A 15,766-nucleotide genomic window follows, 5' to 3' on the forward strand; every position below is an offset into this window, starting at 1 on the left:
TGCTTGGCAACGCCCTGGTCCCGCCTGTAGCCTATATCACTCTCCCTTTTAGCTTTTCTTCATTGCATTTTTTCTTTGATGGTTCAGCCCCGTTATCAGTCATTATGACGACAAATAACTGTCTCAAACAAAGCTCCCGCTCCCCTTCCCTCACCTGGAGGGATAGGCTTCTCAATTCACGTTGCTGCGCCACACTGAAACCTGTGACCAATACGGATATGTGACCATAGAGCCTGCACGAGCGAACCGAAAATCGGACTGGGTGTGCGACTAGACCAAAAGCAGTAATAAAAACTATTTAAAAACGTCTTTCTTTGCACTGATGGTCTCGTTTGCTGTTAAAGGTAATTTATGATTATCAGAGGAAACATGAGGCTGTTTAAAAGATATTTAAATGTTACTCATAGCCGCTTTAATTTTGGTGCTCTGCATATCATATACATTGATGACAGTGTTGTTTCTGTGTGGGTTGGTTCAGGGTCGACCACAATTAGTCCTTGCGTCTTTTTTAGACTTGTTCTGACTGTCTTTAGATCTATTATGAAATGGACTTCATTCTTTCAAAATTGATTTATACACGTCAATAGGTTTTTTTTATGCGGTTGTTTAGTGGTTTTATGAAAAAAATAACTTTCCCTACTTAAAACTTTACTGAAGCCAAAGTCCACTTCTTCAGATGTCTTGTTGTATCTGACAGTTAAAAAAATGTTTTTGTATCATGACATTAAAAAAAGATAAGCAGCAAACCTTAAAAACTGAGAAAGCTCAAACAGTCATCGGTATTTTTGTGTGAGTTTTGCTATATCCTCTTAGTCCTATTTATGAATTGAATAATTGATTTAGCTTGAACTCCTGTCCAAAATTACTGCTATTCAATGGCTTGTTATTTTCCAATCGAAAGACCAAATACATGAATTCATTAAACACCCTTAGAGACACTTAAAGACCACTCCAAATGTTCAGTGTCTCTCGTTTTACTATTTATAGGTTTATGTTTGAATAGAATGAACATTTTGGTTTAATACTATAAACAACTGACAACATTTCTACCAAATTCACAATAAGAAACTTGTTCTTAAGAGCATTTCCATTAAGTAACGTAGAAATGCAGATTTAAGAAAAATCCAGGCTGGTCTCTTAATTTTTTCCAGAGCAGTAAAAAAAAAATATATATAGTGTCTCTCTCTGTGTGTGTGTGTGTGTGTGTGTGTGTGTGTGTGTGTGTGTGTGTGTGTGTGTGTGTGCGTGCGTGCGTGTGTGTGTGTGTGTGTGTGTGTGTGTGTGTGTGTGTGTGTGTGTGTGTGTGTGTGTGTGTGTGTGCGAGAGAAAGAGAGAAAGAGAGATAGAGAGAGGATCAGAGCAGGTGGGCGGGCTCACTATGCTTGTTTTGTGCTCAAGCCAGTTCAGCTCTCCATATCAAAAGATGATCAAGTGGATCCGGATAACAGTGTTTGCTGCGTCTGGCAGAACCAAAGATAGCTCAATTTTTTTTTTTTTTTTTTAACCTTTATTTATACAGGTATATCCCATAGAGACCGACTCTTTTGCAAGGGAGACCTGTTTTCCTTTCCCACGTTACCATTCACACACACACATTCATACACCGATAGCAGGCCTATCAACATTCACACGAGGCAAGTTGGGTGAAGTGTGTAAGTTACTCTGAATTTCATCAGCACTATCACACTCATTTGACTTCCAATGCCCCGGCAAACTAAGACAGGAGGACTACATTAGGATGCTATCTACATCCATAGATCTGATCTCGCTGCTTTGTCTTTGATTGACGGTGAGTACATTCAGGTGGTGTTGTGATTTCACCTTCGCTCTCCTTCAGCAGTTCAAGGATTCCCCGCTGTGGGAAAACATGAAAGCAGGAGGAGAGGATCCACCGTGGTGAATTTGAATGCCCTCGTTTAAAGTAAAGTACGAGAAATACCACATGTTATCCGGCAAATCAGGCCGTAATTTAAGTACAGTACATCATGCATGCTTGTCTTGTTGGCCATATGACAACTGTATAAATGTTTGTTAGTAACACCACCCTCCACACAAGAGGAAGCATACCTTCATGTCAAAGTGAAGATCACAAGCAGGGATTTCCTCAATAAGTCCAATGTATAACATAATTCAACATGTACCTCTAACTTGGCTACGTAGGCTACTTGGAGTTCTTTCTTGGCCTCAGAAAATCTCACCCTAAAGACTAGCCTATTATTAAGTATAGCTTTCAACCATATCACATGATCTCCTCCAGCCCATGAATTTTATATTTATCATACAAATGTAAGTGTTCAAATGAACAAGTTAGGGAATCGGGACTATTTATGCTGCTCCTGCTCCTTTTCTTTAAATATTAAGCATATCTAAACTACAGTGGCGCTGAGCATTCACCAAATAAAAAAAAGTTTCACAGCTAATGTAGCCTTTAGCAAACTCAGGATCTCGTAATTACGAGAATAGATCTCGTAATTACGAGATCCTTAAGGACCACCCATTCATCAATAACGATGGCTGTGTGTGTGTGTTTGTGTGCAGACGAGGTGAATCTAGCCATAGGCAAACGTAGGCAATTGCCTTGGTTTCCGGACTACAATGGGCCCCATAATCAATACAATTATTTTAAATATAATGTTTCGACTGTTCATTCATTAATCAGCGATCGCATCGGGTAGCCTACTGAGGGACAGACTTTCGGCTTTACGCCCGTGATCAGCTGCTGAGGTCCGACTGGGCTTTTCTCCAGAACAGTCCCAGTGACTGCATATCTGCGCAAAGTTGACATGGCTATACTCATTGTCATGCCCTCCTTGTAGAACGTTCTTATATGTGTTTGTATGAGTCAAGGATCACACAAGTTTAAATGACTGCATTTAATCAAAGCATTCAATAAAACTGCGCTCCGATACAGTAACAAACAGGAGGTAAAAGTGAACTAGCCCACCGGGCATTCTGATTGGATGAGGCAACACAGTACGGTGGCTCCGGTGGCTCATAATGAACAAACTGCATATAATTTAACCAAATGCTAATGAGTGTGCTAACAGCTACATTAGCTGTGAAACTTTTTTTTTATTTGGTGAATGCTCAGCGCCACCTTACTAAACTGTAGTAGAAGCATTGTTTATCTTTATATTAGGTTGGTCAAAATATTGTCTTGAAATCTGCATTACATTATGTAAAAATACATCAACTTCAGCTTAATTCATAAACTGAAGCTGTAGAAAGAGAGGCTGTCACATGATTCCGAGCGAAACATTTTGTATATGCCTCGTTGGCATGAACTGTTATTATTCCAATTTTGCTGTTGAGCGCAAATTTACTTTGTGCAGCCATGGACTTAAAATTAACTAAAATGTCCTCTAAATTGCAGCAAATGAGCAGCAGCATCCAGAGACAGCTGGTGCCAGACGTTATACTGCAGCTGAAGTTCGCCAACATCAGCATGAATTAAACATACATCCTTTCTGGCTGCTGCTTAAATGTTAAACAGTAACTTTGTGTAGCCATTAGTCCGCGCCAATGTTGTGAACTGTCTGGTGAACAAAAAGAACAAAACTTTAAATGTTCCAAGTAGGCAAAGGAATAGTTTGCCACACGCATGCACACACACACACACACACACACACACACACACACACACACACACACACACACACACACACACACACACACACACACACACACACACACACACACACACACATACCCTGCTGCACTCTAATGCACGGCAGGCTTTACTTGACTGTTTGCACCTAAAATGGGAGCTAACACCTGTGATGATGGATGGCACTTTGATGGAAGACAGAACATGGAAGGAGACAAACTACAGTAGTACTCTGACTGCTGATGAAATACAAAGCAAAGTAGAAAACAGTAGACATTAAGAAACTAAATAACAAAATAATTCCTTCTAATATCTCTCACATCAATAATTCTGTCAGACATAGACAGGGCGGGTGAGCAGCACAATGTAACTGGTTACTTGGGAACTTGGGACATTTCAGGTTTGGTATCTATACATGAGCGCTGATCTGATTTAAAAACAAAACTCTGTGTGTATAACTTTTGAAGAAGTTGTTCGTCTCTGATATAAGAACAACTGGAACTTGGATGTCACGGCACTTTCCCAGGCTTTGAAGGTGTGTTTTGAAGGGCTTTGCTCCTCCACTCTGCACAGATTTTGTAGCACCGCTGCTGAAGGGGAAACATAAGCGGTGGGCGCCGCCGCTGAGTGTGTAAACACATTACTTTGATCAAGACTGCTTGACAAATCTTATATCGGAGAGGCCTGTCAAAAGCTGACACTTCTGATTACTCTTCAAAACTGTCTTGCAGTAGTTGAACTTATTATTCAACCCCCCTCCCCTCCCCCTGGAGTTAAAGATGTGGAAGTCTGTGTGCTATGCTCACAGATGCAAAAAGCAACATTTTCCAAAATGTTTGTCATGTGCATGGATCCATTGATATCTACGGTGGGCCCCCCTTTTTTTTTTTTTTTTTTTTTTACAAGCCAGTTTACAGAGTCTAGGCTGTGTTCAGCACACACACAGTAAGAACAGGTAACAGATCGTGAGGAGATATTCACTGATTTTGACAAAAAGTGATTTGGTCAAGAAGCGTTCTTCAGAATCGCTGACTCCGCCTTTCAGGTATAATTGAGAAAAAAACAAACATCTTCTGGATAGCCAAGGTCACGGATGGAAAAACCAGACAGGCACATCCAATTAACTTATTATTGTGTCAATCACTGAGCAGTTTGGTCAGCAGCACAGTGAGGGGAATGTTTGGTATCCAGGCAACTGGATACCAAGCACACTTTCCGTTTTGTTCATTTTTCACAACAGGAAACATGTTGTTTTAAAAAAAAAGTTTGTCCATTGTGATGAAAAGGGGAGAAGTATCATGGCTGCCCTGAAGCTCCCTAGACAGAGAGGTGTGCTAATAGAACCCCAGAGAACGACTGTCGGCCTTTCCATGATGGACTACAAGGAAAGAGATGGAGATGGGAGGGGAGAATGAGAATGAGAATGAGAATGAGAATGAGAATGAGAATGAGAATGAGAATTAGACAGTTTTTAAGGAGTTGGATGGAAAAAAAACACTAATTGGTGGGAGGAGATGGGTTGAGAGTCCCTGTGCAGTGTGAGCCCATCGCGTCAACACAGCACTTGGGACCAGTAGAGACACTGGGCCCCCTCCCCGCTGCGGCTGACTCAGCTCATCTGGGCTAATTAAACAACACAGGACACTGGAAACTGAAGCCATGCTGAGCGACATAAAGCTCTAGTGTATACTGCCAGATCGGTGGCTTGTGAAGAGCCCCATACTGTAACAACAACCCAAAATGTAATTAAAGAATGTAACTACGTATAGCGTCATGGGCATCCGTCTGTCTTCCCTTTTTCCACTGGTTGAGACGTGAGCCGGCCACTCAATATGAGCTTCACTGTGGAAGAACTCAGGCAGAAAATCTCCCTAAAACACCTAATCTGAACCTCTAACAAGATATGTAATACCCATATCAGTGTGGAGAACGATGTATGGCACCTTATAATAAGGGTTATCAGAGAGGCCCCAGTGCTTGAATAGAAAGCATGCAGTATGATATGCATTATGATTACTGAGAAGCTCTATAGGAAAGATATCATTACAGGCATTCGGTTAATAAGGTGCAGCGACTGGCAATGTCCTTCTTTAGTTATTTTTTTCTCGAGTGTATGCCTCAGTGCAGTAGAGAACTTTAAAGAATATACACTCACTATGACTAACAGTACTTGAAATAACCGCTGTTAACCATGGCAATTACAAAACAATTGTGTAACATTCAGGAAGATATATGTAGAAGTTTAAAGCTAATAAAGAGGATCTCGCATATCTTAAAAAACTATACACTGGAGGTTTATTTGATTTAAAATTTAATTAGAGCTTCCGGGTATTAAAATGTCCCTCGAGTTGAGTTCATCAGGAGGACAAGGAATCATGTCTGTGTTAATTATGGCTCAATTAAACAAAGTGAATTAAAAAGAAATCTCGTAGCCCAAAGCCTCAGTGTGAGACACATTAAGAGAAAAAATAGTTTGGATTTACATCATCGGAAATTCACTTTCAGACTGGATATTTATTTCTTCAGCTTAGACATATTCCCATTACCGGCCAATTTACAAAAGATACGAGAGAAAAAGGGAGACAGAAATGAGAAGGAAGGCTGAGAAGTGTGAGATCATTGTTGCAAATAGTCTGTGTAAATTACTTTTATGTAAATTGACCAAATTCATATAGAGCTTTTTTAATCCAAAGCGCTTCGCAATTTTTAGTTTTACTGATTCACCCGTTCCCACAAACACTCTCACACTGCTATTACGTGACATTACAAAGCTCATACAAACAACACATGGTTTGTGAGACTAGAAATAGGCTCATTGTAATACAAGTGTTATGTTAGCTTGGATGTACGCAGGTGTTCAAGACAGAAATGACTTGACTTGTGTGGATAACTCTGAAGTGGCAGCTCAGTGAGAGTCCACTAAACATAACAGATGCAATCCACCAACATAAAGTGCAGAGGTAAAAGTCACTCAATGAAACCAAATATTACAGTAGTCGGGATTACATCATAAGAGAACATGTAGAGAAGAAAAAAGTAAGACAGGAGAGACGTCTCATGCTTGACTAAATGAGCAAACATTTTCGAAGAGCTTGTTCCTAACCTGGAACTGAAATTACACAACACATGCAATCATTAAAGCCTCTGGAAACAGTCATGTTTTTTATGGAATATTGGGGTAGAGAACTGCTGTGATTGGTTCAAAATACTTATTGTGTAATAAGAACCAGTGCATAGCCCGCCTCATCTAAACCCAATTTACTTTTCTTAGTTTATCAAACTTAACTAACACTATCTTTCATTTGCATTGATACATATGCCTAAATCTTTTCCAATGCATTAGTATGCATGCAACTAACTCCCTAAATTACATAGAGTGATTTTGTGGATTTGGGTTTACAGGGCCTTTAACTATTTTCAAAATGGAAACTGTCCCTCGAAAAAGAGTTATCTCATGACTTAAAAAAATATATTTTTATTATTTTTTATTTTTTTATTTTTATTTTTTTTAATTAGTATATCTGTCTCGAGTTGAGGAGAGTGTGGTGTGATTTGGAATATGTGAATTTTTATATTTCTATTAGTGATCTCTGATTCAAAGTATAGGCAGGACAGGTAATGCTTGTAGTCACATACCTGTGTCCCCCCACACCGGCAGGTACTCGTCCTGCTGGATGTCCAGCATGATCTCCAGGCCGTTCCCTGTCCCGCCCTTCATGGTGGTGCGCAGCGTCTTGCCCTCTTCCGCGGCGTTAAACATGTAGCACTTCCCATACCTGGTGAACACCTGGGAGGAGACAGAGAGAGAGAGGGAGGGAATGGTCAGTGATGACTTGTTTAACCTAGATACAAAGACACACACAAACACACACATTTATATACACGAACAAACTCACACACACATACACACAGACGTACACACACACGCACGCACGCACGCACACACACACACACACACACACACACACACACACACACACACACACACACACACACACACGTTACAGATAAGACTGCAGTAGATACACTTGCTAATTGTTCATTGATGGAGCCAATTCACTACCAATGCGGGAAACCTTTTTTGGCTCTCTCCTCCTCTTGCACTTTTTGCTTACATTCTTATTTTTCCTCGATAATAAATTTAGCAGCAGGTCCTGGATACATACAAATCAAAGGGACTGTAATTTATTTTTACTTTTATAGATACTACAGGCATTTTTGGACACTTTTACGACCTTCTCAATAGAACGTGAGGGGGGGCCTAACAACAGGACAAGCCTGTGGTGACTGGAAGCGAGGCGCTCAGCTAAAGCTAATTAGCAGCAAGATGCCTCCCTTATCTAACGAGGACTATCAAACACTCCTACAGAGGATTACAGCACTGGAAACAAAAATGAATCGAATAGAAATGAACATTGATGTGAATGGACTATGTGGGAACGACACCACTCTATCAGTGACTTTAAACAGTGGACAAGATCGAGCTAACGCACAGCTAACTAGCACCGACAAGGCTATGAAGAAACAAAAGGGCCGTGTCCAGGTTAGTGATAACCCTCCCTGGAATCGTCTTGGTGGAAGGCCAAAGAGATTGGAAAAGGGAGGACGGATAACCGGCAGGGCCGAGCACCATGAGATGACTGATCTGGATGGCTGGCCTGCGTTATCACTCAGGCACGGTGCCTCCTCAACCCCCGCGCCTCGGAGGCCGCAGCAATGGATTACTGCAAGGGAGAGAGGTAACAACAACAAACTTCCACAGCAAACAAGTGTGCAAGTGTCGAACCGGTTTACTCCACTGATGCAAGTCCCTGGATTTCCCTCTGATGACCAAGATAGCATAGCGCCTTCACACAACAAGGTAAGGCCCGAAAGCCAAGAGCCACAGAGAGAGCTAACAACCGGGCTAACCAAGCTAACGACCAGGCCTGAAACCCTGATAGTTGGAGACTTTTCTGTTAGAGATATGAAAAGCATGTTTAGTGTTGATACCAAAGTACTCTGCTTTCCAAATGATATGGTGTCGGACCTAGAAGAGAGAATCCTGGAAATTGCAGCTGCACACACAACTGTAAAGAACATCATTCTGCACATCGGATCAAATGATGTTGTAAAACAAGAGTCTGAAATGTTGAAACAGGACTTTAAGAATCTCCTGAACACGGTCAGCTCACTGAATGCTGAGGTGTTTATCAGTGGTCCTCTGCCACCAATCAGAAGAGGACCTGAGCGATTCACTAGACTGTTAGCACTGAACACATGGCTTTCAACTGTGTGCCCTGACCACTCAGTGCATTTTATTGACAATTTTAACATTTTCTGGAACCGCAAGCAGCTTTTTAAGACAGATGGACTTTGTCTAAATAAGGCTGGAGTCAAACTATTCACATCCAACGTGATGTACGTCCTACGTCACCAATCTGTTCGTGCCAAGGACAAGGCCCAGGAGAAGAAGATAACACAGCGTAGCAGCAGCGCCGAAGGACAACTGCCGGCCCCAGATGACAGCTCAGACCAGGAGAGATATCAGGGCAGAGAGGAGGGGGCTCCACCCATCCCCGTCTCCCCTGGACCACGCAGGTCAACACCAAGCCAACCTCTCTCTCCCCGTTTCTCTCCTACAACCACCCTTTCTCCATCCTCTCCTGATCTGGGATTTAAGGAAATCATATGTACCCCCAGCAGTCAACGTCCCCCTCAACTCGCCAATCTAAGCCACAGCGCCCGGCTCTTCACCCCGCCACGTAAACCCCCTCTGATCCCACCGCGACGTCTTCATCATCAGGCTAGGGAGACTGATGATGTCAGCACTTGTTGATATGTGCCGGGCCGCGGCTACTTAGTTAACGCCTACGACTCACAGGATAAGCTGGGGCCCTGTTTCTCAAAGTGTATCTCAAGTAACAGGAAACTCTTAAATCCTGTAAATGTATCAAATCTGATAAGCATTCCTCTTCAGCCACAGTGTGCTGAAATAAATCGGGCTGACAATGCTTCGAACACACTAAATTTAGCTTTATTAAACATCAGATCCTTGGCAGGTAAAACATTTTTAATTAATGATCTTATTACTAGGCACAATCTTAATTTTATGTTTTTAACTGAAACTTGGTTAGACCAAGATAACAGCTCAGCTGTTCTTATAGAGTCCGCCCCCGCAAATTACAATTTTGTGAGTGTATCCAGAGTGCATAAAAAAGGAGGGGGGGTTGCTATTCTGTTTAAAGAATCTCTACAATGCAAAAAGATGTCTTATGGAAATTTTGATTCATTTGAGTATGTGGCTCTACAGTTAAATTCAGCCTCTAGAGCTATTTTCATCAATATCTACCGGCCACCACAATACAATGCAAGCTTTTTTGATGAACTTACTGAACTGCTGTCTGTAATCTGTACTGAGTTTGACTGTGTATTAATCGTCGGAGATTTCAATATTCATACTGACAAACCAGAGGACAGATGTGCGAAAGAACTGTGCTGTGTCCTTGACAACTTTGGACTAAATCAGCATGTTGACAAACCAACTCATAACAAAGGGCACACGCTGGACCTTATCATTTCCAGAGGAATGAACATTTCAGACATAACAGTGGCAGATATGGGTCCCCTCACGGACCATTCCTGTTTATTTTTTGAGAGTACAATGTCTGTTCACACAATTGATCAGTCAAAAGTAATCAAAAAGCGGTATATTACAGAAAATACCAGTGAAACATTCATTCAAGCATTTTCTTCGATACCACCCCTCCCCTGTAACTCAGTTAAGGAGCTCTTAGACAACTTTAACGGCAAACTTACAAGTGTTATAGATGCTATTGCGCCCACTAAGATGAAGGTTGTCTCTGGTAAGAAAAGATCTCCTTGGAGAAATGCCCCGCAGGTCAGAATAGAAAGAAGAGAGTGCCGTAAAGCAGAACGCAGGTGGCGAAAAACAAATCTCCAGGTTCATTATGACATCTTCAAAGAGAAACTGTGCACGTTTAACTCAGAACTGAGAAATGCAAGGCATTCTTTCTTTTCTGACATCATCACCAAAAACAACAACAATGCACGTGCCCTGTTTGCTACTGTCGACAGATTAACAAACCCTCCTGTGCCAGTAGCGTCTGAGCATCTTTCCACGAGGGCCTGCAATGAATTTGCCTCCTTCTTTACTGAGAAAATTCACAAAATTAGACAAGCTGTCACTGCATCAATACCAAGTTCAATATATGTGTTCCCTCTTAAAATCAATTCAAATGCAATGACAGAATTTTATCTTATAAACCACAAAAACCTGGAGGACATTATACAACACCTGAACTCCTCATCCTGTTGCCTTGACATTCTGCCCACAGGCTTCTTTAAAACAGTTTTTAGCTGTATGGCCTCAGATGTTCTACAAATTGTCAATATGTCCCTTCAGACAGGTGTATTCCCACAGGCCCTGAAAACAGCAGTCATCAAGCCACTCTTAAAAAAGAACAATCTAGATACATCACTCATGAAAAATTATAGGCCCATATCTAACCTACCATGTTTAAGTAAAATCATTGAAAAAGCTGTTTATCAACAGCTAAATAACTACTTAGCAATGAATAACTGCTTTGATGTCTTCCAGTCAGGATTTCGACAACACCACAGTACTGAGACTGCTCTGGTTAAGGTCCTCAATGACATCCATTTAAACACAGACAGTGGCAAAACTTCTGTCTTAGTTTTACTGGATCTCAGTGCCGCTTTTGACACAGTTGACCACAGCATATTACTAGATCGACTAGCAAACTGGGTTGGACTTTCTGGAACTGTACTAAGCTGGTTTGAATCCTACTTAAAGGATAGAGACTACTATGTGTCAATAGGCAATTTCACATCTGAGCGGACAAATATTACATGCGGGGTCCCCCAAGGTTCCATTCTTGGCCCTCTTCTATTTAACATCTACATGCTCCCACTAGCTCAGATTATGAATAAGAACAAATTATGCTACCATAATTATGCAGACGACACACAAATTTACATAACCATATCACCAGGAGACTACAGTCCAATACAGGCACTGAGTAAGTGCATTGAACAAATCAATGATTGGATGTGCCAAAATTTCCTTCAATTAAACAACGATAAAACTGAAGTAATCTCTTCTCTTTTGGTGCCAAAGATGAACAATTAAAAGTCAGCGCACAGCTTACATCCGTTATGTTAGAAACTACACCCCAAGCCAGAAATCTTGGTGTTGTTGTAGACTCTGACTTGAATTTCAAGAAACACATAACATCAATCAATAAATCAGCCTACTACCACCTAAAAAACATATCAAGAATTAAAGGGCTTATGTCTCAGCAAGATTTAGAAAAACTTGTCCATGCATTTATCTTTAGTAGACTTGACTACTGTAACAGTGTCCTTGCTGGCCTTCCAAAAAAATCAATCAGACAGCTTCAGCTAATTCAGAACGCTGCTGCTCGAGTCCTCACTAGGACCAAAAAGGTGGATCACATTACCCCAGTTCTGAGGTCTTTACATTGGCTTCCAGTCACTCAAAGAATTGATTTCAAAATTCTGATGTTGGTTTATAAAGCACTAAATGGTTTAGGGCCAAAATACATTACTGATATGCTGATAAGTTATGAACCGTCCAGAGCCCTTAGGTCGTCTGGGACAGGTCTACTTACAGTCCCTAGAGTTAGGACTAAACGAGGAGAAGCAGCTTTTAGTTTTTATGCACCAACAATCTGGAACAAACTCCCAGAGAACTTGAGGTCTGCTGCAACTCTCAGTTCTTTTAAATCGAGTCTGAAGACTTTTTTGTTTCCTTTTTAACTTGCAATTTTCATTTTATTTGCTTCTTTTATTATGTTTTTAATTTTAATTTTATTTTTATTTGCTTCTTTTATTCGCTTTTAAATGTTTTATAATGTGTTTTATGTATTCTAATCTTGCCCCTGTAAAGCACTTTGAGTGGCCTTGTGTCTGAATTGTGCTATATAAATAAACTTGCCTTGCCTTGCCTTGCCTTTTGTAGCCCAGAGCTTAAATTTTCAAATCCAATGTACTTTGATGATGATGAGCTACAATATGTTTTCTCACAATATGAGGTTTACTTCAAACAAAGCCCTCCAACAGCCAAACATTGTCCTTCTGTGTTTCTTTCCATGAAATTAACACTTTAAGGCAGTTTTTGTACTCCATTTGCACTCTGTGTATGGCATTAATCACTGCAGTTTTAACTAATCTGAAATGCTAACACTTTGCATTTAAATGGTTCTGTATATGTTGTAGGACTTCTCACATTGGGAAAAATCAAAGTTTTTTATATTTTTTTTGTCTGATATATTCCCTTTGATACTGAATTTTGATTTGGTTATTAAATAAATATTACATGAGTTTAAAAGGTTAAACTAATTTGTGTTTGATCACATTGGTAGCAAGGGGTGGATTTTTTAAATTTTTTATTTAGAATGATGGTCAATGTCTTCATTGGTTTCACACTGTAACTGTTTTAAGAGGATTTTAGTAGGCTATATTGTTCTTTCACCCATTTAATTTTTATTGCAGCCATTCTACATCGCTGTCTAAACATTTCAATGTGTTGTCTCTTTATCAGCTTGTTGTGTATTTGATGTATGAGCATTGTATATTGTGTATGTATTGTTGTTTTTGCTTTGCATTTGTTTGACTCAACATCATTGCAAATGAGGGTCACCCCTCAATTGATCTCTTGAGTATAAATAAAAGTTAAATAAAAATGAAAAGGAAATAATCACAGCCCTGATGGCTCCAGGTGATATTGTCTCAATGAATACATATATGATATATACAGTATGATAGCCTCACATTCAGCCTCACACTATCTAACTTTCTTCTTGCAGGAGCCCACAGCTATTGAATTGTTAGCAGCCAAGCAACTGAAGAGCAACAGGTCAGAAAAAGCAGAGGCAAATTCTCATGTGATCGCTTATTAGCAGGGTGCACCGTACCATTACTGGCCCCCTCTTCAACAGGGACCCAGCTTTTACTTCAGAAGCTCTCCATCCCTTCCATTTAGTGTGTGTGTGTGTGTGTGTGTGTGTGTGTGTGTGTGTTAACAATACAATGACAAACTCATATTAGCAGTACTGTGGAGAACCATTTCTCTCTCCACTAATGTATATCCGTGCCTTTCTCCGTGTCTCTGTGCATTCATGAATAATAGAATGAATTAAAATTGCAGTTTATAAGAGATGACTATGTGTGTGTGTGTGTGTGTGTGTGTGCGCGCGTGTGCGTACACTTGTAAATGAGACAGTAGTCGGGAGGTCTTCACTCATGAATAGTTATCACCATAAAATGCATCCACTTCAATCCTACACTGACTGATTGAAATGGAAGTGACTGATGAAAACAGCTGAATAAACCAGGAGCAGAGAAGCTCTCCAGAAAATATACAGTAAACATCAATAATGAGATGTTTTCATCTGACCTATACAGACAGAGCCGGCCCAAGCCTTCAGGGGGCCCTAAGCGAAATATGATTAGGGGGCCCCTCTCCAATGTTAGCGCTGCTGAAACCATAGATCTTTGTTAAATATCATTCACACACCCAGTGTTTTCCGCTAGTGTGTCCACTGTGCAGCTGTGCGAAAATATTAGACAGCCGAGATTGAGACGATCCTAGAGGGGTCCGGGGGTATGCCCCCCGGAAGATTTTTTTAATCTTTTTAAAGTGAAATGCATGAATCTGGTGCACTTTGAGAGGAAAATTAAAAGGCTAAATCTGAGAAATTTTGTGTGAACAAATAATTTGGAGACACTGGGTCAGATGAATTAGAAGCTATTGAAGAGGGACACATGGATTTTCCATACAAATATTAATAAAAAATACAATATTATGGAGGGTCCTCTGGGTTGGGCTTGGAGCTCTTTTTCTTTTACGGTACATATTTCTCTGTAATATAATGAATGCATTTAAATGCAGTGAGAGGAACGAAGAAGAAGAACTCTGTTGTCCAGCTACTGTATCTTTTTTTCCACAGACGAGGCTGAAATAGCCTATAGACTATACACAGTGCATGGGCAACTGAGGGCAGCCCCATTTCCAATAGTTTTTAAATAAACTCAATACACACTGTGCATGGATGTGAACGTGACATGATCAGATAATTTCAGATTACCTCCCAGACTGATTACATTTTTAGGCTATTAATTATCTAGACCAAAACATTTTATTCCTTTTTTTGCATAATATGATGTTAATATCAAACACGCAAACTAAAAACAACAATAATAATTAAGCGGCCGCTTAGTTCGCTTGTGCCTCGGGCCGGCTCTGTATACAGATTCTAATCTATAACATACTGTATGCATTTACAGTATGGTGATTGCCTCACAGTCTGTCCTGTCTTGGATAATCAAAAGAAAGGTTTTCTCTTTTTTTTCAATGGTTGGAAAGCAGTGTTGTAATTGAACCAGATCTTTACACTTTGACCCCCGATTTAAAACCTGCAATCTGTATCAGGATTACTCTCTGAATGAGAAAAAACATAGGTGCTTATGGAATTGTGCTCCTTTGAATGTATGCAGAACACATAATTGTATTTGGAAGCAATATCTGGCCAGCCCTGGATCACGTCTAAATGACTGGACTGAACTGTTCAAAGATCCTGCTGTCTCAAGCTGTGAAACAAAAAAAAAGCCGCAGGCGAGCACATGCAAGTCAATAGAGCAGCATTGCCAGCTTCACCAAGCTTCTTACAACATCAGTAACATGAGCCATGCCATTGCCCAGAAAAACTTCTGCCAATCTCCGTCTATCATATGCAAACCACTAACCATAACCCACATGGCTTTCATCCTGCTCTGCACACTTCATTTGCATATAAATATCTGATCACACTGCGGGCAGCATCAATCGTTTTTTTTCGCATAATTATTCATAACAGCGGTAATGCACAGACATGTGATCATGTCTCATTATCCACATAACATCAAGACGCACTCAGTGTTTTCCAATGCCCAGAATGACTTTTCAACAACCTCCAAGAAAATCATGCAGCATTCAGCCATGACAGAGTTAGCTTAATTACTAAATTCCTGCTTATGAATAGCTTTTTAGTCAGCATCAAGACATCTCCGTGACCTTGCAACTCAGATTTTTCTTAAAAGCTTTGACACATCCATCTGAACAATCAGACTGCAGAT

General features: G+C 40.5%; 1 protein-coding gene across 2 annotated transcripts in view; it reads right to left on the minus strand.

Annotated features, from left to right (window-relative positions):
* asic2 (acid-sensing (proton-gated) ion channel 2) overlaps positions 1 to 15,766 on the minus strand; it is a gene marked incomplete at its 5' end in the record, with an annotated part of 343,558 nt that overhangs the window by 25,023 nt on the left and 302,769 nt on the right. For both annotated transcript variants that reach the window (XM_080043280.1, XM_080043279.1), the window contains one exon: positions 7,244 to 7,394. In XM_080043280.1, the coding sequence (XP_079899406.1) occupies positions 7,244 to 7,394 (151 nt within the window). The remainder of the gene's footprint in view (positions 1 to 7,243; positions 7,395 to 15,766) is intronic.

This window comes from Ammodytes marinus (genome assembly GCF_949987685.1).
Source record: "Ammodytes marinus genome assembly, chromosome: 16".
Lineage (NCBI taxonomy): Eukaryota > Metazoa > Chordata > Actinopteri > Uranoscopiformes > Ammodytidae > Ammodytes > Ammodytes marinus.